Source organism: Lethenteron reissneri, unplaced genomic scaffold (genome assembly GCF_015708825.2).
Source record: "Lethenteron reissneri isolate LAM-NWPU_2019-01 unplaced genomic scaffold, ASM1570882v1 scaffold_1931, whole genome shotgun sequence".
Classification (NCBI taxonomy): Eukaryota; Metazoa; Chordata; class Hyperoartia; order Petromyzontiformes; family Petromyzontidae; genus Lethenteron; species Lethenteron reissneri.
This window is the reverse complement of record NW_026891698.1, coordinates 345,544-370,724: the sequence shown is the minus strand read 5'-3', so window position 1 is coordinate 370,724 and position 25,181 is coordinate 345,544. Positions and strand designations below refer to the sequence as shown.

The 25,181-nt window shown below is 50.3% G+C and overlaps 1 protein-coding gene across 1 annotated transcript in view; it reads left to right on the top strand.

The window, feature by feature from the left end:
• LOC133339604 (endothelial zinc finger protein induced by tumor necrosis factor alpha-like) overlaps nt 1-4,430 on the top strand; it is a 35,198-nt gene extending 30,768 nt beyond the window's left edge. Inside the window, exons 5-6 of the mRNA XM_061547728.1 lie at nt 1,833-2,947; nt 3,972-4,430. Of these exons, the coding sequence (XP_061403712.1) occupies nt 1,833-2,947; nt 3,972-4,012 (1,156 nt within the window). The 3' untranslated portion in view covers nt 4,013-4,430. The remainder of the gene's footprint in view (nt 1-1,832; nt 2,948-3,971) is intronic.
• The last annotated feature ends 20,751 nt before the right edge of the window (nt 4,431-25,181 follow it).

Sequence of the window (25,181 nt, the reverse complement as noted above, 5' to 3'; positions counted from 1 at the left end):
AAGAAAAAAGCTGAAAGAAATCAATTTAACTAAATCGGATGTTTTTCACTGAAGGAAATTTAACCGTAACCCACTTCTACGTAATGTCGATTTTGGCAACTCGGGAAGGGAATGACGTGGCAAGCTGAAAATAGTCGCGTTCACTTAGAAATTTCAGACGACATAAGCTGTGCAAATTTCATGCCGCCAGAGCTCAGCGTTGGAGAGGCTTTGCTGCTTCACACAAACAAACAGATGTAATTTCTGCTTTATACTTAAGATAGCAGTTGTACCCGTTCTTCACACGGATATGTATTGAAACTTCGAGAAGCCAATGGCTTCATCGGCCAGGAGCGAAGCGCCACCTAAAATCTCCCTAGAAGTATGGCGCACGAAGAGCCATATGGTAGGGGTAAGCGTTGCAGAGCGCTTAACTCAGGTGTGTTGCGGGTTGATGCCACACACTCCATGGTCATTTCTCCCCCCCTCCCAAAATACAAAAGTCTATTCGTATAGTTATTACATTGTGTACAGTATGGAACCTACCCACATGCCAAATTTCAAGTGTGTTGCATGTTGGGAAGTATGCTAAACACTTAGAACAGACACACATATCTACACATTTCCCTTTTATATATAGACTAGCTTTACTACCCGGTTTCGCCCGGGACTTGGATTCTTGTCTTGGATTAAAACACGGCCTACGCGGAGTGTTTGGGGGGGGGGGGGTGACGTCAGCAAGCACACTGTGTAACGATGCCGCATGCGGGTGTGACATCACAGATGTGATCACAGATGTGATGTCACCGCTCACTTGCATGCAAAATATATGCAATATTGCGCCCCTGCCCCCTCCCCAAAATACAAAAGTCTATTTTTATACTTTTCGCGTTGTGTACAGTCTGGAAGCTACCCACATGCCAAATTTCAAGTTTGTTGCATGTTGGGAAGTATGCTAAACATTTTTAACAGACATTCACAAATTTCCCTATTTTATATACATAGATAAATCAGCATTTTGCGACCCCCACCGCCACCGTGTGGCATGTTATTACGTGCCAGGGACTCTATGAGAGGACAACAGTCCGTGTCCATAATTGGCAATAAGTAACGGCAAAGCAGTTGCAAGCTACTCGCAGAATTGTGCGCAGTGGCATATACAATACACGACTTCCCTGAAAGCATCAACACCTTCAGCGAGCGCGATGCCGAGGTTCTTACTTAATAAAAACTCCTTACTAACAACTCCTATCATTTTTAATTGCTGGAGAGGTTGCCCCCCCCCACCCTAAAATCCTGGCTCCGCCTCTGAGTGTGGACAGTGTCATGTTTGTATTTGCAGTAAAGTCTATTAACTCTATTGAGCACGGAGGTTTTTCCAAAACAGTTTTTTTTCCCTCTGGAACTCTTTGTAAGAATGGAGTCAGGAAGTTATCACAGCACACGTGCAGCAGCAGAAGTCGAAACTGTTCATCCCAGCATTCAAGGACATCTGTGCCTGGCTTCACACCTCTAAGTTGCAATTGAACATTTCTGCATAACACAAATAGTATTATTTTCAACACCCTTTTCTATGTCAGCTGAATTTAGCTTTTATAAGATATCCTTTTCAAGCCAGACAGCCGAAATTGTGTTAACATTCATTTTGAAAATATGAGGGCTTCCAGGCATGTTTATGACCATTTGCTCTCTCATTGTGTGCCATAACAGCCCGTGTGATGAATTTAGGACACTTTTTCACTATATCTGAATAAGTAGACGTGTAAGTCATGTGTTACAGTGTATATATGCATTCCTCTGTGCATCGATACTGATGTGTAGATGGTGTGGATATTCTTTTTTTCTGTCTCCAGCTGCTGCTTCCTCTGTCGCTTCCTCTGCAGAATTTGTCTCATGGAGCAAAGGTACTCGGCGCGGCTCGGTGCAAAAAGGCATCAATGCGACCGGTGTGCATACAGCACGGATTATATTGGCAATTTGACACGGCACCAGAGAACTCACACAGGAGAGAAACCCTTTAAGTGCAGTGTGTGTGGGAAGGCGTTTTCACATTCATTTACTCTTGTAGAACACCAGAGAACTCACACGGGAGAGAAACCCTTCAAGTGCAGTGTGTGTGGGACGGCGTTTGCACAGTCATCTACTTTTGTAGCACACCAGAGAATTCACACGGGAGAGAAACCCTTCAAGTGCAGTGTGTGTGAGAAGACATTTGCACATTCATCTGAGTTTGTAGCACACCAGAGACCTTACACAGGAGAGAAGCCCTTTAAGTGCAGTGTGTGTGGGAAGACGTATGCACATTCATCTTCTCTTGTAATACACCAGAGAACACACACGGGAGAGAAACCCTTCAAGTGCAGTGTGTGTGGGATAGCGTTTGCACGTTCATATACTCTTGCAGAACACCAGAGAACACACACGGGAGAGAAACCCTTCAAGTGCAGTGTGTGTGGGAAGGCGTTTGCACTTTCATCTACTCTTGTAGAACACCAGAGAACGCACATGGGAGAGAAACCCTTCAAGTGCAGTGTGTGTGGGACGGCGTTTGCACAGTCATCTACTTTTGTAGCACACCAGAGAACTCACACAGGAGAGAAACCCTTCAAGTGCAGTGTGTGTGAGAAGACATTTGCACATTCGTCTGATTTTGTAGCACACCAGAGAACACACAAGCATCAGAAGATCCATCAGGAGTGGAGTCTGAAATCAGCTTGTGAAAGTCAAAGTGCTGCAATGAGCCCATCCCTCATGAAACAAGAACCGGAAGAAAATACCAGCTTGGACACTGTTAAAGGTATCGAGGTGAAATATGAAGAGGTGAAGGTGAAATGTGAAGAAGTGATGGTGAAGAGCGAAGAAGTGATGGTAAAATGTGAACATGAAGATTCAAATCCAAAATCGGACCTTCACATCGATGGAGGCAACGTGAAGCAGGAGGAGAATTCTGACTGTGAGGCAGAGCGAGGTAACTCCCAGCAGTTTGTGGAAGTGGAGGTGTGGGTGGACTTCCTCCGAGACAATACAAAGTCAAATGGAGACCCGGTAGATGTATAAGCCAGAGATGATGCCGCTCCAATAGATGCACCTTTGTCACAGGCCTTTAATGACAAGAATGTGAAGTTGAACACTCAATTCCTAGGTGCAACCTGCAGGGTAAGAGCGGCCAGTCTTTGTGGACCTGTGGGTTGGGTAGATCTCTAACCAGGAGTGGGAGCCAATAAGCTCCCAAGCATTCACTATGTTATGAATTGCATTTATATGGTGCTTACTTAATCACCTCGGCAACTCGGAGTTTTGCATCGTATCTCATTTCAAACACTCTAACAGCACCCCCAAGTAGCAGCTGCCCCTGTGTGGCACAAGGTGGTGGCCCTGCACCGGCCTGCATGTGGACAAGAGCCTGTCAGTAGGGGGCGATGGTTGATGTGGCATCTCAGTTGTGGAGTTTGTAGGTAATGTTTGGAATTTGCTACATTTTTACCAAGATGCCAGCATGCAATGGCCGACTCGTTTTGAATGGCGCAATAGTATGTTGTACATACACTGTTAAGCAGACGGTGCGTATTTTTTTTATTAGCTTCTTGTTAATGCGATGTAACCTGATGCAGCATATTCTTGGTTCTTTCGGGAAAGTCACGTAGAAGGGAAATAATAAAATAAAAATTATTTTATTTATTTTATTATTTCCCTTCTACGTGACTTTACCGAAAGAACCAAGAATATGAATCCCTGCAGTCACGAAAGCTTTAAATCAAAATCTGATGCAGTATATTTCAGTGCAGTAATTAAATTTTGTTAACATGCCTGTCAATAATTTTGAATGAATACTTGTCTGATGGTGTGCGTACATGTAACATTTTGTCTATAAGGGTCAAACATTGAATAAGTGATGTTAGGACACAGTGTGTGTTTTGGAAGTAACCTGTACAGATAACTCAGGTGAGACTTGTTCTTGTGATACAGGTCAAAGGGTATTTTTGTGTTTTCAGGAAGCATCTCCCTCTGGAGCAACTCCTTGTCTTTGAAATAGGGAGCACACTCGGATCATTCATCAGTTACAAGGCATACCACTCAAAAGTTACACGTAGAGGAGATACATTCTCTACAACACGGATTATAATTTTGTATTACTTGTTGACGTAGATTTTGTCGAATTAGGACGAGAAATGCTCCTTACTGATTAAAGTCTGGATGTTGACAACCATGGGTTGAAGCAAGCCGGACCGCCTGCGGTGCCCTCTCACAACCATTTACGGTCTTGGGCCAGGAAAGTCACGAAAAAAATTGCACATGAACGACGCATCCACGCAAGCACCCGATGCTCCGTTTTGAAGTTTTAAAATGAAACAACTTTGAATTGTATTATGTTTTGAATTTGATAATTGTATTTCTTAATTAAAATCGGATATCATTTTACATCTGGAAGACTTAATTGAAAACGACATTTCGTGTGAATTTTCTCTCGTCGTTAAGTAGATGGCTTTGCTGGGTGTGCGGTTCGATGCGGACTTTCACCTGGTTGGGATCACGGGATCGAGAAAAGGTGACAGAGCTGGCCGTGCGAGAAGACCGCCGTCTGCAGATCAATTCCAACGCGATCAAACGTCTGTCCCTGCGCCTCCGTTGTTCATGCAGAGGGTGCGTAGGTTTGCAGCGCCCCTTGCATGAAAACGACGGAAAGTGCAGCGTTCGTCACAGATAGATGAAGTTGTGCGCTTATATGGGTTTTCAAAGTACCTTCGTCCTGCAGAAATCTATTTCGCGTGAGCCCACCGCATTAAAACAATGCTCAGCTGAGCGGGGCGAGCCACGGGGGGAGGGGGGGGGTCACCTCATCTTTGTCACGTGCCGTAGCTCACATGACTTCTGCCGCGACAATATCTGGATGTTTTCGCCTGAGGACGACCGCTCGTGTTGCGATCGAAACGTCGTGATTTATTTATTATTTTATTTTTTCTACCTACGTGACTTTTCACCGAAAGAACCAAAGAGTATGAAATACGTCTTGTCTGCTGATCTTGTTCATGTCCGTGTACATCGATATCCCACATTGCTTACACTACACACCACACACAATGAAATAGAAACTAGGACGACTTCCGGGGATGGGCAAAGATCGAGGAAACTCTTTCAATGGAGCGAGTTCAGTGTGTTCGATTCAACATCTCTCTGTCCGTCTGTGTCTCTGTTCGACTCTGTGTGTCTCTCTCTGCCTCTCTGTGTCTATGTCGTCTCTGTATCTCTGTCTCTGTGTTCCTCTTGTCTGTGTCTGTCCGCCTGTCTTGTCTGTCTCTGTGTGTCTGTCTATCAGCGTCTGTCCAACCTGAGTCAACGAATGTCAGTAGCAGCAGGCTCCCGTTCAACTCCCACGACTACACGGGACTCAAACTTGCTCCCAACACACAAAGACAAATAAATCCCGTATAGCCTGGACAGACTGTAGGGGCAAGTGCTGTTAGCGAGCACCTAACACAAACACAAAGATCCCCAATATAGTCTAAACAGTTTCATTTTCATTTATTTGGTATAGCCCTGTGAGCCATTCGGCTCTTGAATCGGGTGTAACCGCGACAAATGAACAAAAACATGTACAAGAAAACATCTCAAAGTGACTATGCGCAAACAGAAAAATCCATGGAAAACTGCAAAGTCTTCCAGAAAAAAGCACCGTACACCAACGCTGTGCAAAAATCCCAGTGGGATGCAAGTCAAACAACAACAATCACAAGACTACTTAGATTAAAGCCATCATTCTAACTCCATACTACAACAAACAAACATGGCTAAACCAAAAAACTTTTGAAATCACCAAAATAAAGCCATAAGAAATGTTACAGTGATCATAGGAACTGTGACCGAAATTTCACAACAAACGACAAAAAACATGTACCACCAAACCCTGTAGCCATAGCTGGCTGCATTAGTCACTCCACAACAGCAGGAGCATCAGTAGGAGTATAAAAACAATTTCAAATGCACCTTTAAAGATCAAAGATGGAGAGCTCTGAAATCAGCTCGTATGCAGGTGCTTCGTGAATTGTTGCATTGCAAGAAAATTTGATGACAGCTTGGAGAGGCCTCCATCCAGCATTGGATTTAATTATGGTTGATAATGATGAACATGAATCTATAACTAAGCTTTGCCGCCTGTTTACTTAAAATACTCGTCTGAACTGTATCGCCACTAGGTGGCACCATATTACAATTTACTCCAATTCTGGCAATATGTTCAGGAGATAAATGAAAATGTCGAGGTCTGTTAGCCAGAAGAGGGCTTCGGGAGAGAGTTGGTGTAGTTTTGTTATTCCTTGATTGCAGGAACGAAGACTACAGTGGTTTACTATGTGGTTTACTGTATTTACCGGGTAAGGTTGCCCTTTGGGTTTATTGCCGACGCAGCTCAACAACATAAGCAACATAAGCGGGCTTCCTCATTGCTCTGAACGTGAACCAACGCTAACGGACGGCGCAGTAGCAATGATATGCCCTCGCGGCTGGGAACGGAAACGCACCATCCCTGCAGATAATTGCCATAAACCTCGACTGCCGCGGGGACATCCCAAACAAATACAATCAGTTGGAATGTTGCCATAAAACAAACCGTCCTGGATTGTTTAAAACTATTTCTAAAGATTTCGATTTAAAGCTTTCGTGACTGCAGGGATTCATCTTCTTGGTTCTTTCGGTAAAGTCACGTAGAAGGGAAATAAAATATTAAAAATAAAACATAATAAAATACAATTCTCACGACGTTTCGGCCACAACGCAAGCAGCCGTCCTCAGGTGAAGAACAGGGCTGTCGGAAAGACAGCGTCTAAATGAACACCACCAAGCTTGGCAGCGTATATTTAAGCTGCTGGGTTAGAGGAGGAGGGCGCCTTGACAAAGGAATTTGCATATCAACGTGCAAAAAAAACCGCACACAGTTGTAATGTTCGGGCCTTTAATAACCCTTGAACAAGATCAAAATTTACATCTTGTTTGGGGCGGTGTGTCAGTTGTAAAGGTCACAAGGCTATCACAATTTGTTCAACAAATTGTGCAACGCAACAGTAAATTCCTCTCCACTTAGAGCAAGTGAAGGATAATTTATTCCATCAAGCGGTAATATTTAACTCTTAGGTTATTTCATTGTTGCCGTTGTTGTGATGGGAAATGAACAGAAACACATTCCTGCAGAGGGAGCTGGTAGGAACATTGGGTTGCTCGGTCAATGACCAGGGTCAACGGCGGCGTGGTGTATTCCGCAAATATGCCCGACTGTGAGGGAGGGGCACAAGCCGGCGTGAGTAGGTTAAACGTTGAGTTTTATAAGGGCACCACGGGGTGACCAGCCCCTCCCCACCCAGCCCCACCATCCCCTCCCCACCCACCTCATCGGCGTCAAACGCCAGGGGGAGGTGTGCCTCGCTAGTGACGTCATGTCACCAAGGTATTCACCCCACCCCCGACCAACGCGCTCTTGAGCGTGACGTCACCTCTTCTTGGCCGCTGCCGATATCTTCCAGTGCCAATCCTTATTTGGGCGAAGCTACGCCCGGTGACTGGGGGTTCATTAACATAATGTATTCGGATCTTAACTGATTGTGTTCACGTTTACGGTGACTTTCAGACCACAGTCCACTCACTGGCATTGACTATATATCTTGTATTCTCCACAGGGAATGGATTCTTTGCTCCGCTGCAAGTCTCCTACCACCACTCTCCCATTGACATATTTTGTTGCTTCCTCTTAGTACCTTTCACGCGACGGTCAATGGTATAGTGTATAGCAGATTGTATAAATAGTATAAAATTGTAATGTTTAATACAATGTATAAGGTAATATACAGTATCGTAATTGTATAGTGAATATACAGCAGTATGGTATACAGTAGGGTGGGTAGAATAATACTTAGGGTAATATTATAGTCGAAGGTATAGAGTGTGTATAGTAATACAGTATATAATTTAATGTTGGGTTTGTCTATGGTAGTATATAGTACGGGGTAGACCCGTGTGATGTAAGAGAAAAAAGTTTAGCTGGAAGCATATATTTTGTGCGACATAGAATTGTAATGTATTACTTACTGTTAGTAGCTCAGCTTATTGGAGAGTATATTTAGTATACTGATGATACTATGTAGTTTATACTTTAGTTTTTTACGTGGTGGTTTAGTAACTGCAGCTACATACTATTAACATTCCTTCCCTTTGTTAATGCTACGCCTATCCCCTCCCTTTGATGCTGCTAATCCTGCATAATGACTTTGAAACCCCCCGCCCACCTCCTACGCATTTCCCATAAATATGCTAAATTCCTATTGATATGCAAATTATTTTGTCAAGGCGCTCTTCTTCCCCCTCCAACCCAGCTCAAATATACACTTCAAGCTTGGTGGTGTTTCATTCTTCACCTGAGGACGGCTGCTTGCGTTGTGGCCGAAACGTCGTGAGACTGATTTTATTATGTTTTATTTTTATTATTTTATTATTTCCCTTCTACATGACTGTACCGAAAGAACCAAGAACACGCCAACCCCTTTTTTCATCCTTAAACACGCCAACCCCTTTTTTTCATCCCTAAACACGCCAACCCCTTTTTTTCATCCTTAAACACGCCAACCCCTTTTTTCATCCTTAAACACGTCAACCCCTTTTTTTCATCCTTAAACACGCAAACCCCTTTTTTTCATCCTTAAACACGCCAACCCCTTTTTTTGCATCCTTAAACACGCCAACCCCTTTTTTTTCTTAAACACGCCAACCCCTTTTTTTCATCCTTTAACACGCCAACCCCTTTTTTTCATCCCTAAACACGCCAACCCCTTTTTTTTCATCCTTAAACACGCCAACCCCTTTTTTTCATCCTTAAACACGCAAACCCCTTTTTTTTCTTAAACACGCCAACCCCTTTTTTTCATCCTTTAACACGCCAACCCCTTTTTTTTCATCCTTAAACACGCCAACCCCTTTTTTTTCATCCTTAAACACGCCAACCCCTTTTTTCATCCTTAAACACGCCAACCCCTTTTTTTTCTTAAACACGCCAACCCCTTTTTTCATCCTTTAACACGCCAACCCCTTTTTTTCATCCCTAAACACGCCAACCCCTTTTTTTTCATCCTTAAACACGCCAACCCCTTTTTTTTCTTAAACACGCCAACCCCTTTTTTTCATCCTTTAACACGCCAACCCCTTTTTTCATCCCTAAACACGCCAACCCCTTTTTTTCATAAACACGCCAACCCCTTTTTTTCATCCTTTAACACGCCAACCCCTTTTTTTTCATCCTTAAACACGCCAACCCTTTTTTTTTCATCCTTGAACACGCCAACCCCTTTTTTTTCATCCTTAAACACGCCAACCCCTTTTTTTTCTTAAACACGCCAACCCCTTTTTTTCTTTAACACGCCAACCCCTTTTTTAAACGCCAACCTCTTAAACGCCTACCATGTAAACACAACCCTTAAAACGCCTACTGTGATGTCGCCACCGCGAAGCCGCTCGGCGGGTGCCCCATCTACGACCTCGCCACCACCAAGCGACGGGGCCTACCCCGCTTCCCCCTCACCACTCCCCACAAACACACCCTCACACAATTCCCCCCCCATAAAGCTCCGAGGGGAGGTCCCCTGGAGGGCAGGTTCACCCAAAAGCCCTCGTAGGGATAATCTTCACGGTTTCCCGTGGCCAGGGAATTGGACGACCCCCCGATGCTAATTCGCACCGCGGCGCTGTGACCTGGGTTAAGATTGCAGGGTCACGGCGGGGGGCTGTCCAGCCACCGCAGTTGAAACGCACCCCCCACACGTATCGGCGAGGCAGGCAGGGGTCCACAACCACGAACTAAGGGGAAGCCAGAGGGGGGGGGGGGGCGGCTGATTGGCATGGCGGTGTGCTCGGGAACCGCCGGCGCGCAGCAGCCCACGGCGAGCCTTTGTTACGGAAGCCGCGGCTGATTGGCATAACAAAGGCGCCTGTGGGCCGCCGCCGGCGCCGCGGCCGGCCATTGTTAGGGAAACCGGGAATACGGCTGAACGAGTACGACGACCTGATTGGCCGGGAGGGTCCTCGGGTCGGAGGCCTTTGATGTAGTCAGCCCTCGGGACGGTCTCCAGCTCGGCCACTCGAACGTCCGTGTGACACGTCGAGGTGCGCAGCGAGGACGAGACCAACGGAACGCCGTGGGAATCTAACCATGAGTAAGCGGAAAGGGAGTATTGGGATAGAGGCTAGAGGAACCAGAACCGCTTAGAGCCTATCAAATCAGATAAATCGGGTACAGAGCCTGGGACGATAGCATAGACCTGCCTCGCCGATCCATACTGACCAAAAGTAAATCGCAGTCGGCCAATAATAAATCATGAATAACCCATCGCAGCCTCGTGTGGTTTTACGAGTGGGTGAGAGCGTGTGGTGCTGTGTGTATGTGTGTACGCTCGTAACGTGGGTGGTCGGTGCGTCCACGGGTACCCGCTCCGTCTGTCGCTGCGGAGACTTGTGCGGTGTGAGGGCTCACACCCACCGTAAACACCTGTTCCGCGGTCCCTTTAAACGAGCGTTCTCGCCCACTCGTGGAGGCCGCGCGGGTGCGAGCAACGTCATTCGCCCTTCGACCCCTGACCCCCCGTTCAGAGCGTGTGATTGGCGGAGAGGCAACACAGTGTTTACAGGCGTACGGGAGTCGGCGACGAGCCATGCCTCTCACGCGAGCTCGCGGAGGTACAGACCAGGGAGGGGAGCCGTCGAGCGATGAGCCCAGCGGCGGCAGCAGCTGTTCGCAGACCAGCGAGGGGTCGGCAAACGGCGGGACCCCTGCAGTCGGCACGCAGCAGGGAGAGACCTCGGGGGCCAACGGCCCCACGCCAACCATGTAAACATCAACCATGTGTAGGGGTGTTAAAGAGAGGGCCCGTTATGCATGGCAGCCTATGGAAAACAAACACAGTGGGCGGGGCTACGTAAGTGCACGAGGAGGTGCCCTCTACGACGTCCGAGCCAGACACCCTGGGGGGGGCTGGTTCGAACGTTATGATCCCCCGGGGCCCCACCCCTCAGGGAGGGGTTGGGTATAAAAGGGGATGTTCAAAGGGCTCGAGTCAGTTATGTTTAAGCTAAGGGAAGAAGACTGAAGACGTCTTAGATAGAGCCCTGGACTCCCCTAGTTCGATGTCCTTTTCAGGGCCGGACAGGACTGAGCCAGCGGCGTGGTCCCGAAAGCCAGAGCCGGTGCTCTTGTAAGAGCTGGTCTGGAACTCCGGGTACCGGGCCCGACTTACCAGTGTCGGGCCAGTTAGCCTCCCCTAGCCCATTAGTGGAGGATTCGGGGCTAGGACAGAGTTAGCTAGGGGTGTATCCCGAGTTATACAGGTGAGGGGGCCGATACCCCCTCGAGTGTGTATATGCCCACTGTCGTATTGTGAAATAAATATACGTGTGCCTCAACCTCGGCGTCAAGCGTCTTCACCGGTACTTCAAGTGTCAGAAGTAATTCGAACATGGACACGCGGAAAACAGCGCGGGCCAAAGTACCGCAGGAGGAAGACACTGCCGAGATCGTCGAGCCCGAGACGGCTCCACAAGACAAGGTGCAGCCGGGGCCTGACGCCTCCTTACCGGGGCATCGAAATGAAGAGGGGCCGCAGCCAGACGCGTTACGGCTGGCTCACGGGAGGCTGGCGGAGCTGCTGTATGCCGCTGCCGCCACGCTGGAGACCATCACGCGACTAGGGGCCGGTGATCCAACACGGGGCGAGGCGAGCCAACGACCAGGGCGCCTTCCCGCCATTTCGGAGCAGTCCGAATTTGAAATTCCCGCCATCGACGCTACAGCTGTTCGGGGCGTGGCCAGCCTAGACATCCGCTCCGACATCGCCGTCGCTGAAGCTGCAACGTCATCACAAGCGCGACAGGCGATCCCATCGGCCGTTCGCACCGACGCACAGCCGAGTGGTGGTGACATCAGCCTGCGGGAGTCCACAACGACCGCTGCGCTTCATCAGAGACTGCCCCCGCTGAAGGAGTTCATCGGCGCGGAGGGGGACTGGGCCGGTTTTCGCCGACGTTTCCTCGCCCATCAGATGGCGAAATGGTCCGATGAGGAGGCTCTCTGCGCGCTGCCGGCGCTCCTCGACGGCGACGCGCTCGCCGCCCTCACATCGGCGCCGAGAGAGAAGCGGTCTACGTTACCGATGGCACTACAGCTGCTGGGCGGGGTCTATGGACCATCGGCTGAATGCCGACAGCAATTTTACGACCGCAAGCGGGGTGAGAAGGAGTCGCCCCTAGCATATCGGACGAGCCTCCTGGCGATGGCTAAGTCGGCCTTCCCTCGTATGGACGACGACGGCGTGGACGCGATGGTCACGGAGAAGATCCTCCTCCTGGCAGACGACCTTGACATCGCGGTCGTCGCCCGAGAGGACGAGGAGATGACATCGCTCCAGGCGGCGCGGCTCCTCCACGCCAACCTCCTGTCACTGCGGCGGAAAGCCAGCAGGGCATCGGCGGGGCGTGCGGTGGCTGCAGCCACCATTCCGACGGAGGAGCTCTACGCCGTCGACCACCGACCGCAACAGGCGACAGGAGCACGGTCGGGCCGGGACGGGCCGGGCCGTTTCAACCATCCGTCTCCTCCAACGGCGCTCCCGTGGTGTTTCAACTGCGGCGTCCGGGGCCACGTCGCCTCGGGGTGCCGCGCTCCTCGACAGCGCGGGACGACACCTCAACGGGACGACGGGCCTCATCACAAGCTCCACCATCATAACCCGGCGAGTCGCGGCACCCCACATGTTTGGCCCACGCACACACCCGTCACGCACTCAAACACCGCAACGAGAGGGGGGCCGATATCGCGCACCATCGCACCATCACGCACCACCCCGGGTACTCATATCGAACCCGGCCAGTGGTCCGTGCTGGCCGATCGTGTGGTAGCCGCATCGTCGGGGTCGTCGGCCGTTGTGGGGCACATCGACGGGGTTGAAGTGCGCATCCTGGTCGATACGGGAGCATCGGCGACCATTATTTCGGAGTTGATTTACAATATTCTCCCTGTCCGGAGTCGTCCTTTGATGCCTGTTAACGTACCATTCTATGCGGCTAACGGGGGCTCACTTGGCATCATCGGACAAATTCGTGCCCAAATTTGTATTGGGGATATTAAATTGTCTGGGCCGATTTTTGTTTCCTCCTCGCTGGCGGTTCCGTGCCTGCTGGGGACGGACTTCCTGGCCAAAATGCCGATTAGGATATTGATCGACCAGGGATGTATTGAGCTCCCGTCGGGCAGACGCATGGCGTTTCTGCCATCGCCTGTTACGACTCGGACGGCGTTCGCGACGGTGCCGGCATTCGTAGAGAGAACGGTGCGCGTACCTCCGGGGGCGCAAATGTTGATTCCCTTGAAACTTCGGCGGCCCTTCGCTAAGGGTGTTGGGGCCCAAGGGGTTCTGCTGGGGCCGTCTAGGGCCGGGGTTAGTGGACCTCATTTACTTCCGGCCCAGACCATAGTAAGAGGGGACGGTGAACCCTTCATCGCGGTCCTCAATGTGGGCTCGCAGACGGTGGTGGTCCCACAGGGGACCGTGCTTGCTCACGCAACGCCGGTGCCATGTGAGGAACCCGTCGCAAATCACGTCAGCGTTGTCCCTGCGCCGCGACCGCATTCGGACAGCGATGAAGGGTGGCTCGAGGCGCTTTGTGCGGGATCGACGGACCTGTCAGATTCAGAGCGTCAACAACTTAAAACACTACTGCGGGAATTTTCCGACGTTTTTAGTCGGAATAAATACGATTTGGGTTGTACTCACCTGCTGCGTCACCATATTGACACGGGTGACAGCGCGCCAATTCGCCAAAATCCGTTTCGGTTGAGTCCCGCCGAAAAGGACCATGTCAAATCGGCTGTTGATGACATGTTGGCCGCCGACATCATTTCTCCTTCCACCAGCCCTTGGGGAGTGCCGATCGTCCTGGTTAAAAAGCAGGACGGTTCGTTGCGGTTTTGCGTTGATTTCCGGCGTCTTAACAAAATTTCGGTTGCCGACGCATACCCGCTCCCTCGGATGGATGAATCGCTGGACGCCTTGGCGGGAGCGCGATTCTTTTCCACACTGGATTTACTTTCGGGATTCTGGCAGCTTCCTCTGGACGATGATTCAAAGCCTAAAACTGCTTTCCGTACACCGCATGGCCTGTTCCAATTCAACCGGTTGCCGATGGGCTTACACTCAGCGCCGGCAACTTTCCAGCGTTTGATGGAATTGGTTTTGGCTGGATTGCAATGGGAGTCGTGCCTCATTTATTTGGATGACGTTATTGTCTTTAGTAAAACTTTTGACGAACATCTCCAGAGCTTGCGGGCGGTTTTCCTAAAGATGCGGGCTGCTAATTTGAAATTCAAGCCCCAAAAATGCCATTTGTTGCGCGATTCGGTGCGTTATTTGGGGCACATCGTGGGACGCTCAGGTATTGCTACCGATCCCGCCAAAACGCAGTGTGTCAGCTCCTGGCCGACTCCCACCTCGGTGGGAGAGGTCAGGAGTTTCATTGGGTTCGCGTCGTATTACCGACGGTTCGTCGCTGATTTTGCGACAATTGCAAAACCCCTGCACGCTTTAACATCTAAAGGGGTTCGGTTCCACTGGGGTCAAGAGGAGGAGGCTGCTTTCTGCTCCCTTCGGGACGCCCTGGTAAAAGCCCCTCCCTTGATTTACCCAGATTTTTCTAAGCCCTTTTTGCTCGACACCGATGCGAGCAATACGGGTATTGGGGGTGTGCTTTCCCAGGTGGTTGATGGCGTGGAACGGGTAGTCGCGTACGGTAGTCGGGTGTTGTCTCCTGCGGAGCAAAGATATTGTGTCACCCGTAGGGAACTGTTGGCAATTGTCTATTTCATCCAACAGTATCGCCCATATCTGTACGGTCGGCATTTCACCGTCCGCACAGATCATGCGGCACTACAGTATGCCCTGCGAGTTCAACAACCATCGGGACAGTTGTCTCGATGGTTGGAGGTTCTCCAGGACTTTGATTTTGAAACCACCTACCGTAAGGGCGTTCGCCATACGAATGCGGACGCTCTGTCGCGCATACCAACCACCTCCGAATGTGCATGCCTCCTGGGGTCGGGACGTTGCAGGCCTTCAGGGGACGCATCGGTTCCGATCTTGGCAGCCACCGACGACGACGAACCATTGGTTACTAATTCGATCGAACAACAGGGAAGAGATTCCCTGTTGGGGTTGCCCGTCACTGAATGGGGGCGCCTCCAAATGGAGGATACCTCCCTCCTCGGGTGGCGTCGTCGCGTCGGGGGTGCTGGGCGTGTGAAGGGTGATTCGGATGCATGGGAAATGGTGCAAGGTCTGCTGATGCATTGGGACGGCAAATCCCAGCGACATCGGCTGGTGGTCCCTTCTGGGTTGCGAGGCAAGGTGGTGTGGGCCGCGCATGAGCGCCTATTACACCTGGGGACCCAAAAGACTCTTGCACTGCTACAACTTGATTTTTTTTGGCCTGGCATGACGAGGGATGTTGGGGATCTATTGGGATCATGCCCTCGGTGTGCGCAACGGAAACCGCCGGCGCGGGAGTCTAACCCGCCCTTGCAATCGATCAAAGTGTCCAGAATAAATGAGCTTGTCGCGCTGGGCATTTTGGGCCCATTTCCCGCCACCCCCAGGGGCAATAGGTATTTGTTGACTGGTGTCGAGTATTTTACACGCTGGCCTATGGCCTGGCCCCTGGCCAACCAGTCGGCAGCAGCCATCGTGGAGGCCTTTGTTCAGGGATACGTCCTGGACAAAGGTGCTCCGGAGCGGCTGCTGACCGACCAGGGCAGAAATTTTTCCGGTAAATTACTCAAACAAGTCTGTGACCTCCTAGGCACGAAGAAAATTCGTACCTCCCTGTATCACCCGCAAACTGACGGGATGGTCGAGCGCCTGCATCGCACCATTACGTCAATGATGTCACAGCAATGTCTCGGACTCACAGACTGACTGGGACCTGCATATTCAAGGGGTCTTGGCGGCATACCGGATGGCACCCCATGCAGCTACGGGATTTTCCCCCTTTTACCTCATGTACGGTCGCGAACCCGACCCGCCTGTTCGCGCCCAGCTGCAGATCCCCGAGCCGCAAGGGAAAACTAAATTGGCTGACCACGTCAAATTTAATCTGGCCAAATTAACAGAGGCGCGGGATGCTGCAATGCTAAACTCGGACCTCCGTCAAAAGGCGAATGAGCGCCTCAGGCTGGGTCGGGCGCACATGATACAGTGGAAGCCGGGGGACAAGGCATGGCTGCACTGTCCCCAAGTGCCACTGGCTACCTCCTCTAAGCTGGTGCGGCCGTGGCGGGGCCCTGTGGAGGTGGTCGAAGTTTTGCGACCACAGTGCGTGCGCATTAAATGGGGGAAGCGGCGATGGTTCGTGCACCCCTCTAGGTTAAAACCCTTCGCTGCGGTACACAAACCCACTTCACACATGCGTGGCCAAACGTGTGGGGGGTCGACCGACTCATTGGGTCCGTCTCCGTCGTTCTCACCTAATGCCTTGCCGGCCGTGCCACCTCCAGGTGCATCAGGACTGACGGGCTCACGCCCGACCACCCCTCCTGGGGATACCGACGGTCGCGCGGCATCGGATGAGGACTCACTCCGGGACGGACAATTGCCACCTGACGGTCCGCCACCCGGGGTTACCCCGTGTGAGGGGCCCGCTGCAAGGACGCGCGCAAAAATGCGCAGACTGTTATGAGGCCGGAAGATGTGTACATAGGTTGTGTTCATCGTGTGTTGTGTGGGTGGTGTGTTCCCTGCCCATTGCATGTACATATGTTGGGTTCATTGTGTGTTGTGTGGGTGGTGTGTTCCCTGCCCATTGAAATGTACATACGTTGGGTTCACCTGGTGTTGTGTGTATGGTGGGTTCCCTGCAAATTGTATATAGGTTGTTTTTTTACGGAATTCGTATTTATTCAAGGGGGGGTGCGTCGGGTTGTTTTCTCTTCTTGCTGTTGCATTTTGTTGTGTTCTTGTTGCTGTTCTTGTTATTGTTGAAAAATAGTGAGGCACACGCGCGGTCAAGGTGTAAATGCACTTTTATTGTCATTTTTGTATGTTGGCAGCCGGGACGGCTGCAAGCTATGCGGGGGGGGGGGGGGGGGGGTGATGTAGGGGTGTTAAAGAGAGGGCCCGTTATGCATGGCAGCCTATGGAAAACAAACACAGTGGGCGGGGCTACGTAAGTGCACGAGGAGGTGCCCTCTACGACGTCCGAGCCAGACACCCTGGGGGGGGCTGGTTCGAACGTTATGATCCCCCGGGGCCCCACCCCTCAGGGAGGGGTTGGGTATAAAAGGGGATGTTCAAAGGGCTCGAGTCAGTTATGTTTAAGCTAAGGGAAGAAGACTGAAGACGTCTTAGATAGAGCCCTGGACTCCCCTAGTTCGATGTCCTTTTCAGGGCCGGACAGGACTGAGCCAGCGGCGTGGTCCCGAAAGCCAGAGCAGGTGCTCTTGTAAGAGCTGGTCTGGAACTCCGGGTACCGGGCCCGACTTACCAGTGTCGGGCCAGTTAGCCTCCCCTAGCCCATTAGTGGAGGATTCGGGGCTAGGACAGAGTTAGCTAGGGGTGTATCCCGAGTTATACGGGTGAGGGGGCCGATACCCCCTCGAGTGTGTATATGCCCACTGTCGTATTGTGAAATAAATATACGTGTGCCTCAACCTCGGCGTCAAGGGTCTTCACCGGTACTTCACATGTAAACGCCAACCATGTAAACGCCAACCATGTAAACGCCAACCATGTAAACGCCGACCATTAAAACACAACCCCTAAACGCCAACCCCTAAACGCCAACCATTTAAACACAACCCCTAAACGCCAACCATTTAAAACACAACCCTTAAACGCCAACCCCTAAACGCCAACCATTTAAACACAACCCCTAAACGCCAACCATTTAAACACAACCCCTAAACGCCAACCATTTACAACACAACCCTTAAACGCCAAACATTTCAAAAACAACCCTTAAACGCCAACCATTTAAAACACAACTCAAGGATATGCATTTAAGGGTTTGCGTTTAAGGGTTGTGTTTAAATGGTTGGCGTTTAATGGTTAGCGTTCAAGGGATTTGTGTTTAAATGGTTGGTTTTTAAGAGTTGGCGTTTAAAGGTTGTGTTTAAATGGTTGGCGTTTAAGGGTTGTGTTTGAAATGTTTGGCGTTTAAGGGTTGTGTTTAAGGGTTGCGTTTAAAGGTTGTTTAAATGGTTTGCATTGAGGGGTTGTGTTTAAATGGTTGGTGTTTAAGGGGCGCTGTGCACGTGTACCTCGTGGTGGTGGCCACACGGGGGCGCTGTGCACGTGTACCTCGTGGTGGTGGCCACACGGGGGCGCTGTGCACGTGTACCTCGTGGTGGTGGCCACACGACGGCGCTGTGCACGTGTACCTCGTGGTGGTGGCCACACGGCGGCGCTGTGCACGTGTACCTCGTGGTGGTGGCCACACGGGGGCGCTGTGCACGTGTACCTCGTGGTGGCCACACGGGAGCGCTGTGCACGTGTACCTCGTGGTGGTGGCCACACGGGGGCGCTGTGCACGTGTACCTCGTGGTGGTGGCCACACGGGAGCGCTGTGCACGTGTACCTCGTGGTGGCCACACGGGAGCGCTGTGCACGTGTACCTCGTGGTGGTGGCCACACGGGAGCGCTGTGCACGTGTACCTCGTGGTGGTGGCCACACGGGGGCGCTGTGCACGTGTACCTCGTGGTGGTGGCCACACGGGGGCGCTGTGCACGTGTACCTCGTGGTGGTGGCCACATGGGAGCGCTGTGCACTTGTACCTCGGTGGTCACCACCATCAACACCACCACCAGCGGAAATATCCCAAAACCTCGAAAAAAAAGAAAAAAACCCCAAACACTAAAACGAAACACCAAAACTAAAAAATGCTGAAAAACACTAAAACCAAAAAAATCCCTAAAAACACTAAAAACAGACGGAAAAACCCCAAAACCACTAAAACCAGGAATAAAACCCAAAAACAAAAACCGAAAAAGCAACCAAAAAAACAGTAAAAACAGACGAAAATACTCCAAGACCACTAAAAACTGAAAATATCCCAAAACACTAATAACTGAAAAAATACCCAAACACCAAGAACCGAAATGAAACAAAAAAACCCAATAAGACGGAAATACCAAAACCACAAAAAAATACCCAAAAACATTAGTAACTGAAAAAAATACCCCAAAACCATTAAAAACTTAAAAAATACCCAAAAACTACTAAAAACCGAAAAAATTCCAAACACTAGAAACAGACGGAAATACCCCAAAATCACTAAAAACTGAAAGCTCAAAAAACCACTAAAACCCGAAAAAACACTAAACACTGAAAAGAAATGGAAATATCCCAAAAAAATACCCAAGAACACCAATAACTGAAAAAATACCAAAACCACTAAAAATCGAAAAAACCCTATAAACAGACAGAAATACCCCAAAACCACTAAACAAATACCCAAAAACACTAATAACTGAAAAAATACCAAAACCACAAAAAAACGAAAAAACCCTATAAACAGACAGAAATACCCAAAAACCACTAAACAAATACCCAAAAACACTAATAACTGAAAAAAATACCCAAAAATCATTAACTGAAATAATTCCCAAAAACCACGAAAAATCCCAAAACACTAAAAACTGAAGAAAAAATAAAACTACTAAAAACCGAAACAAAAAACACTAAAAACCGAAAAAAACCCCCAAAAATCCCTAGAAACCGACTGAAATACCCCAAAACCACTAAATACTAAAAACATACCAAACAACAAACAGACGAAAGTACCCCAAAACAACTAAAAACAGACGGAAATACCCCAAGACCACTAAACTGAAAAAATACCCAAACACTAAAACAACCCCAAAAAAACACTAAAAACCGAAAAAATAACCAAGAAAACAGTAAAAATTAACCCGTAAAAACAAAGTTTTTCACTATAAATCCTTTACATGTGTAGTAAGTATCGGAGGAGACGATGTCGACGTTGAGACACACTGTTTATTAACTCCGGGACAGATACAATAGTTGAAGGGGTATCGGCCCCTTCACCCGTACTATGGGAAACCCACCCTAGTACTAAGCCCTCTGTCCTGTCCCCCAGTCCTCCTCTACTGGGCTACGGGAGGCTGACTGATCTGGCCCTGGCAAGCACAGATCTCGGCACCAGCTAACCAGCCTTGCCCTGACAAGGGCAGCGGTCTGGAAGCTCCTGGGCCGCGCCACTGGCTTACCCGGCTCGGCCCTTATAAGGACGGCGAGACCGGGGAGTCCCAGGGCCTAATCTCCGAGTCTTGGATCTTCACTGGTCAGCTTCGTGTCGAACTGAACTCGAGCTCTTTGGGTTCCACCTTTTATAGGGATCGCCTCCGAGGGCTGGGGCGTGGGCAATAACTGATGCGGACGTCGGTGTGACCACCCGTGTATGTGAGTGCCGACAACCCTGTGTTTGTTGTCCGCCGTTTCTCCCGTAATAACCCCTACACATGCGTGGCGGCTAGAGTCTTCTCGTCCTCTGGCTTGAGATGGCTGCCACCTATGGGTCAGATGATTGCCTGGCGCCATTAAGCAATTGGTAATTAAATATATAAAAAATTCCTAAAAAGTGTACAATTTTGGTAATTTTTTTTCATGAAAAGAAATTGTCACGCACAACGAGTCTGTGTGCAAAATGTCAGCTCGATTGGATCACGGGAAGTGGGTTAAAAAAACGACCGAAATATTTGCACGGTCATAAGCAAGCAAGTGAACTTAATATAAAGGATTTAAAAAGAGATGAAAATACCCCAAAACAACTAAACTGAAAAAATGCCCAAACACCACTAAAAACCGAAAAAATGCCCAAACACCACGAAAAACCGACAAAATGCCCAAAAATCACTAAAACCAGACGAATATAAACCAAAACCACTAAACTGAAAAAATACCCAAAAAACACTAAAAACCGAAAAAGTAACCAAAAACAGTAAAAAGAGACAAAAATACCCCTAACCCACTAAAAACTTATAAAATACCGAAAAATCATTAAAAAAAAACGAAAAAACACGACGAAAATACCCAAAAACACTAAAAACTGAAGAAAATACCCCAAACCCACTACAAACTGAAGAAAATACCCAAAAACTACTAACAGAAAAAAAAACCCAAAACTACTAAACCTGAAATACCCAAAAAATCACTAAACTGAAAAAAATACCAAAAAACCGAAAACCCACAAACACCAAAAAATCACTAAGACAAAGGAGGGGGATTCGGGCCCATCATTGAACAACCGGGCGCTCGGACCAGGTCAATGGTCCGTGTTGGCCCATAGGGTCGTTGCCGCGGCGGCAGGGTCCTCTGCCGTAGTGGGTTCCATCGAGGGCGTTGATGTTCGTATGTTGATCGATACGGGTGCGTCGGCGACCATCATTTCAGACATAATTTATAACATTCTGCCCGATACATGCCGTCCCTTGCAGCCAGTTGATGTGCCATGCTATGCCGCAAATGGGGGTTCGTTGGGCATCGCCGGACGGATCAATGCTCAGATCCGCATTGCTGACGTCCAATTAGTTGGGCCCATTTTGGTCTCATCAACCCTCGCCGTTCCGTGCCTCCTCGGAACAGATTTCTTGGGGAAGATGCCCATTAACAAAGGGTGTATTGAGCTCCCCTCCGGCCGACGCATGGCCTTCCTACCCACACCCACTCGGTTGCACTCCGCATCTACGACGGTGCAGGCGTTGGCGGCGTGCACAATTCACATTCCTCCTGGCTCTCAGATGTTAGTTCCCCTCCGGTTTCGTAAACCCCTAGATTACGACGCGTTCATGGGGGGTGCTGTGATCGGGCCTTCGCGTTCAGCTGAGCGGGTGTCGGACCTCTAGTGTGCACAAACGCTCGTGCGAAGCGACCACGACCCCTTTATCCAGGTCCTTAATGCGGGATTGGAAACGATCGTTATCTGTCAGGGAATGGTGCTTGCTCACGCAACGCCAGCCCCGCCAGAAGATGTGATCGTGGGTCACGTAGGGGGCGAGTCCTCTTCCGTTGCCAAGCCAGGTCCTGACACAGGATGGCTCGACGCGCTTTGCTCCACTTCTGCGGATTTGTCACCATTACAGCATGCTAAATTACGCACGCTGTTGAGCGATTTTGCCGACGTTTTCAGTCAAAGCAAATTCGACATTGACTGCACTAAATTGCTAAGCCACCACATCGACACGGGTGATGCCGCTCCAATTCGTCAAAACCCATTCCGGTTGAGCCCGGCCGAAAAGGAACATGTACGGGTGGCCGTCAACGATATGTTGGCGGCCGATGTCATTGCGCCATCAAATAGCCTATGGGGGGCGCCGATCGTTCTTGTTAAGAAGCACGACGGGAGCCTCCGCTTTTGTGTTGACTTCAGGAAACTTAATAAGATTTCTGTGGCCGACGCCTACCCGCTTCCCAGGATGGACGAGTCGCTTGATGCCTTAGCAGGTGCGCACTACTTCTCCACCTTGGATCTCCTCTCGGGGTTTTGGCAGCTACCCCTTGATGACGCATCCAAACCAAAGACGGCCTTTCGCACACCACAGGGACTGTTCCAATTCAACAGACTTCCCATGGGTCTTCACTCGGCCCCGGCGACGTTCCAGCGCTTGATGGAGCTGGTCCTCGCTGGGCTCCAGTGGGATTCTTGCCTAATCTACCTCGACGATGTAATCGTGTTCACCAAAACTTTTGATGAACACCTCACGCGATTGAAGGCAGTTTTCCTTAAAATGTGAGCGGCTAACCTCAAATTCAAACCGCAAAAGTGCCACCTCATGAGGGATTCGGTTCGTTACTTGGGCCATATTGTCAGCCGCTCGGGAATTGCCACGGACCCCGAAAAGACAAATTGCGTGCGCTCATGGCCAACTCCTACCTCTGTTGGGGAGGTGCGGAGTTTTATCGGCTTTGCCTCATATTATCGACGATTTGTTGCGGGATTCGTATCCATCGCGAAGCCCCTCCACGCATTAACGGCCAAAGAGGTAAAATTCCGTTGGGGAGCGTTAGAACAGGCATCGTTCAATGCCGTCCGAAAAGCACTGGTCGATGCTCCTACTCTGTCTTATCCAGATTTTACCACTCCATTCATTCTGGATACAGACGCCAGCAACACCGGAATTGGAGGGGTGCTGTCGCAAATTGTCAATGGAGTGGAGCGCGTCGTCGCCTATGGCAGCAGGGTGCTGTCGCCCGCGGAGCAACGTTACTGCGTGACGCGCCGCGAATTGCTTGCTATAGTTTTTTTTATAAATCAGTACAGACCATACGTGTATGGCAGGCATTTCACAGTACCCTCCGACCACGCGGCGCTACAATACGCCTTGCGAGTGGTCCAACCATCTGGACAGCTCTCGCGTTGCAGCCATTACGGAAGCCTTTTTCCAGGGCTATGTCCTGGATAAGGGTGCTCCCGAACGCCTGCTGACCGACCAAGAAAAAAATTTCTCTTCCACCCTGTTGCGGGATGTGTGCAACCTGCTAGGGACACACAAAATTTGCACCTTGCCATATCACCCCCAGACTGACGGTATGGTCGAGCGATTACATAGGACACTTACCTCCATGCTAAGCCACCAGGTGTCTGAGTCACAGACTGATTGGGATCTCCACATACCTGGTGTCTTGGCCGCCTATAGAATGGCGCCCCATGCGGCCACGGGGTACTCGCCATTCTATCTTATGTATGGTAGGGAAGTTTGCCCCCCCAATCGACGTACAATTGCACATTAAACAGCCCGCACCTAAGGCTAAGATTGCCGACCACATCCGTGCTAATGTGCGTCGTCTCGTGGATGCCCGGGAGGCTGCTCAAAATAACTCAGAAGCCCGTCAGCTTGCCAACGAGCGGTTGCAGAATCTCCGCACATCCCGCCACGTTTGGGTAGAAGGGGACCGCGCCTGGCTCCACTGCCCGCAGGTACCATTGGCTACTTCCTCAAAACTGCTTAAGCCTTGGAGAGGCCCGGTTGTTATTATTCGCGTTCTGCGCCCGCAGTGTGTTAGGATCCAGCATGGCAAGCGACGTTGGTTCGTGCACCCGTCACGTCTAAAACCTTACATTCAACCCTACACACCTCCTTCACTTCTCCGGGGCCGAGAGCGCGACATGTCTGACGAGCCGCGCCGCGATGATGCTGCTTCTAACTCTCGGGCAGGTCCCGCTGTCCCGCCCTCAGGTGCCTTGGGAATGAAACCCGCCACGGCCGACCCAGCGGGAACAAGCTTGCCCGCGGGATCAGCGACCCAGGACACAAGCGCAACAGCGGGTCGTTGGTCCCCTCCCACCTCCGTCGCGACCGATGGACCTGCCACTCGGACTCGCTCAAAACTCAAACGATTTTCATGACCCCCGCCCACGAACTCTCGTCCCAACGCGACGCCACTCACCTTGCCATCATGTATAGTGGGCGATTGGGGCGTGCGTTCATCCTGCATATATGTGTTTATACAGTGTTGTTCTGCATCGGTGACCACAGGAGGGGGAGACGCGCTTTCTTTTCATTTTTTTTTTCTTGAGTTGTCACACACTCATTCTGATGGTTAACAAATAATTAATTGTACAATTGTATTTTTTTTGACATCCGGGTCGGCTGGAGGCTACGTAGAGTGGGGTAATGTAGTGACATAAGAAGGGAGGGGCTGCTGGGGGCTCTGGGTTCCCGGGCGGGTCCAGACGCTTAAGCCTCTGGGCGCCAGGCGCTGGGTTCCCAGGGGGTCCAGACGCTTAAGCCTCTGGGCGCCAGGCGTTGGGTTCCCAGGCGCTTAAGCCTTTTGGGCGCCGCCAACGGGGGGGGGGGGCTGTGTGTGCTCTGTGGGATGTCTGGTGGCGCACACGGCCCCACCCCTCGTTGGACTAGGCATAAAAAGGGGAGCTCCCTAGACGATCGGGGGCGAGTTGTAACTCAAGACCCAAGACCCACGACCAGCCATCTGAAGACCCTGGGATGTTGTGAGAGCGAGTGGTGGGACTCTGGAACTCCCGACTCTACGACCTTGTGAGGGCGAGTTCCAGAGCGTAGCCAGAGTAGAGCATCTAGGCTGTGTACCTAGGCTGTGTACCTAGGCTGTAACAGAGTATCAGGACTGTTGGAGTGTTGTGTTGTAATAAAGAAGTT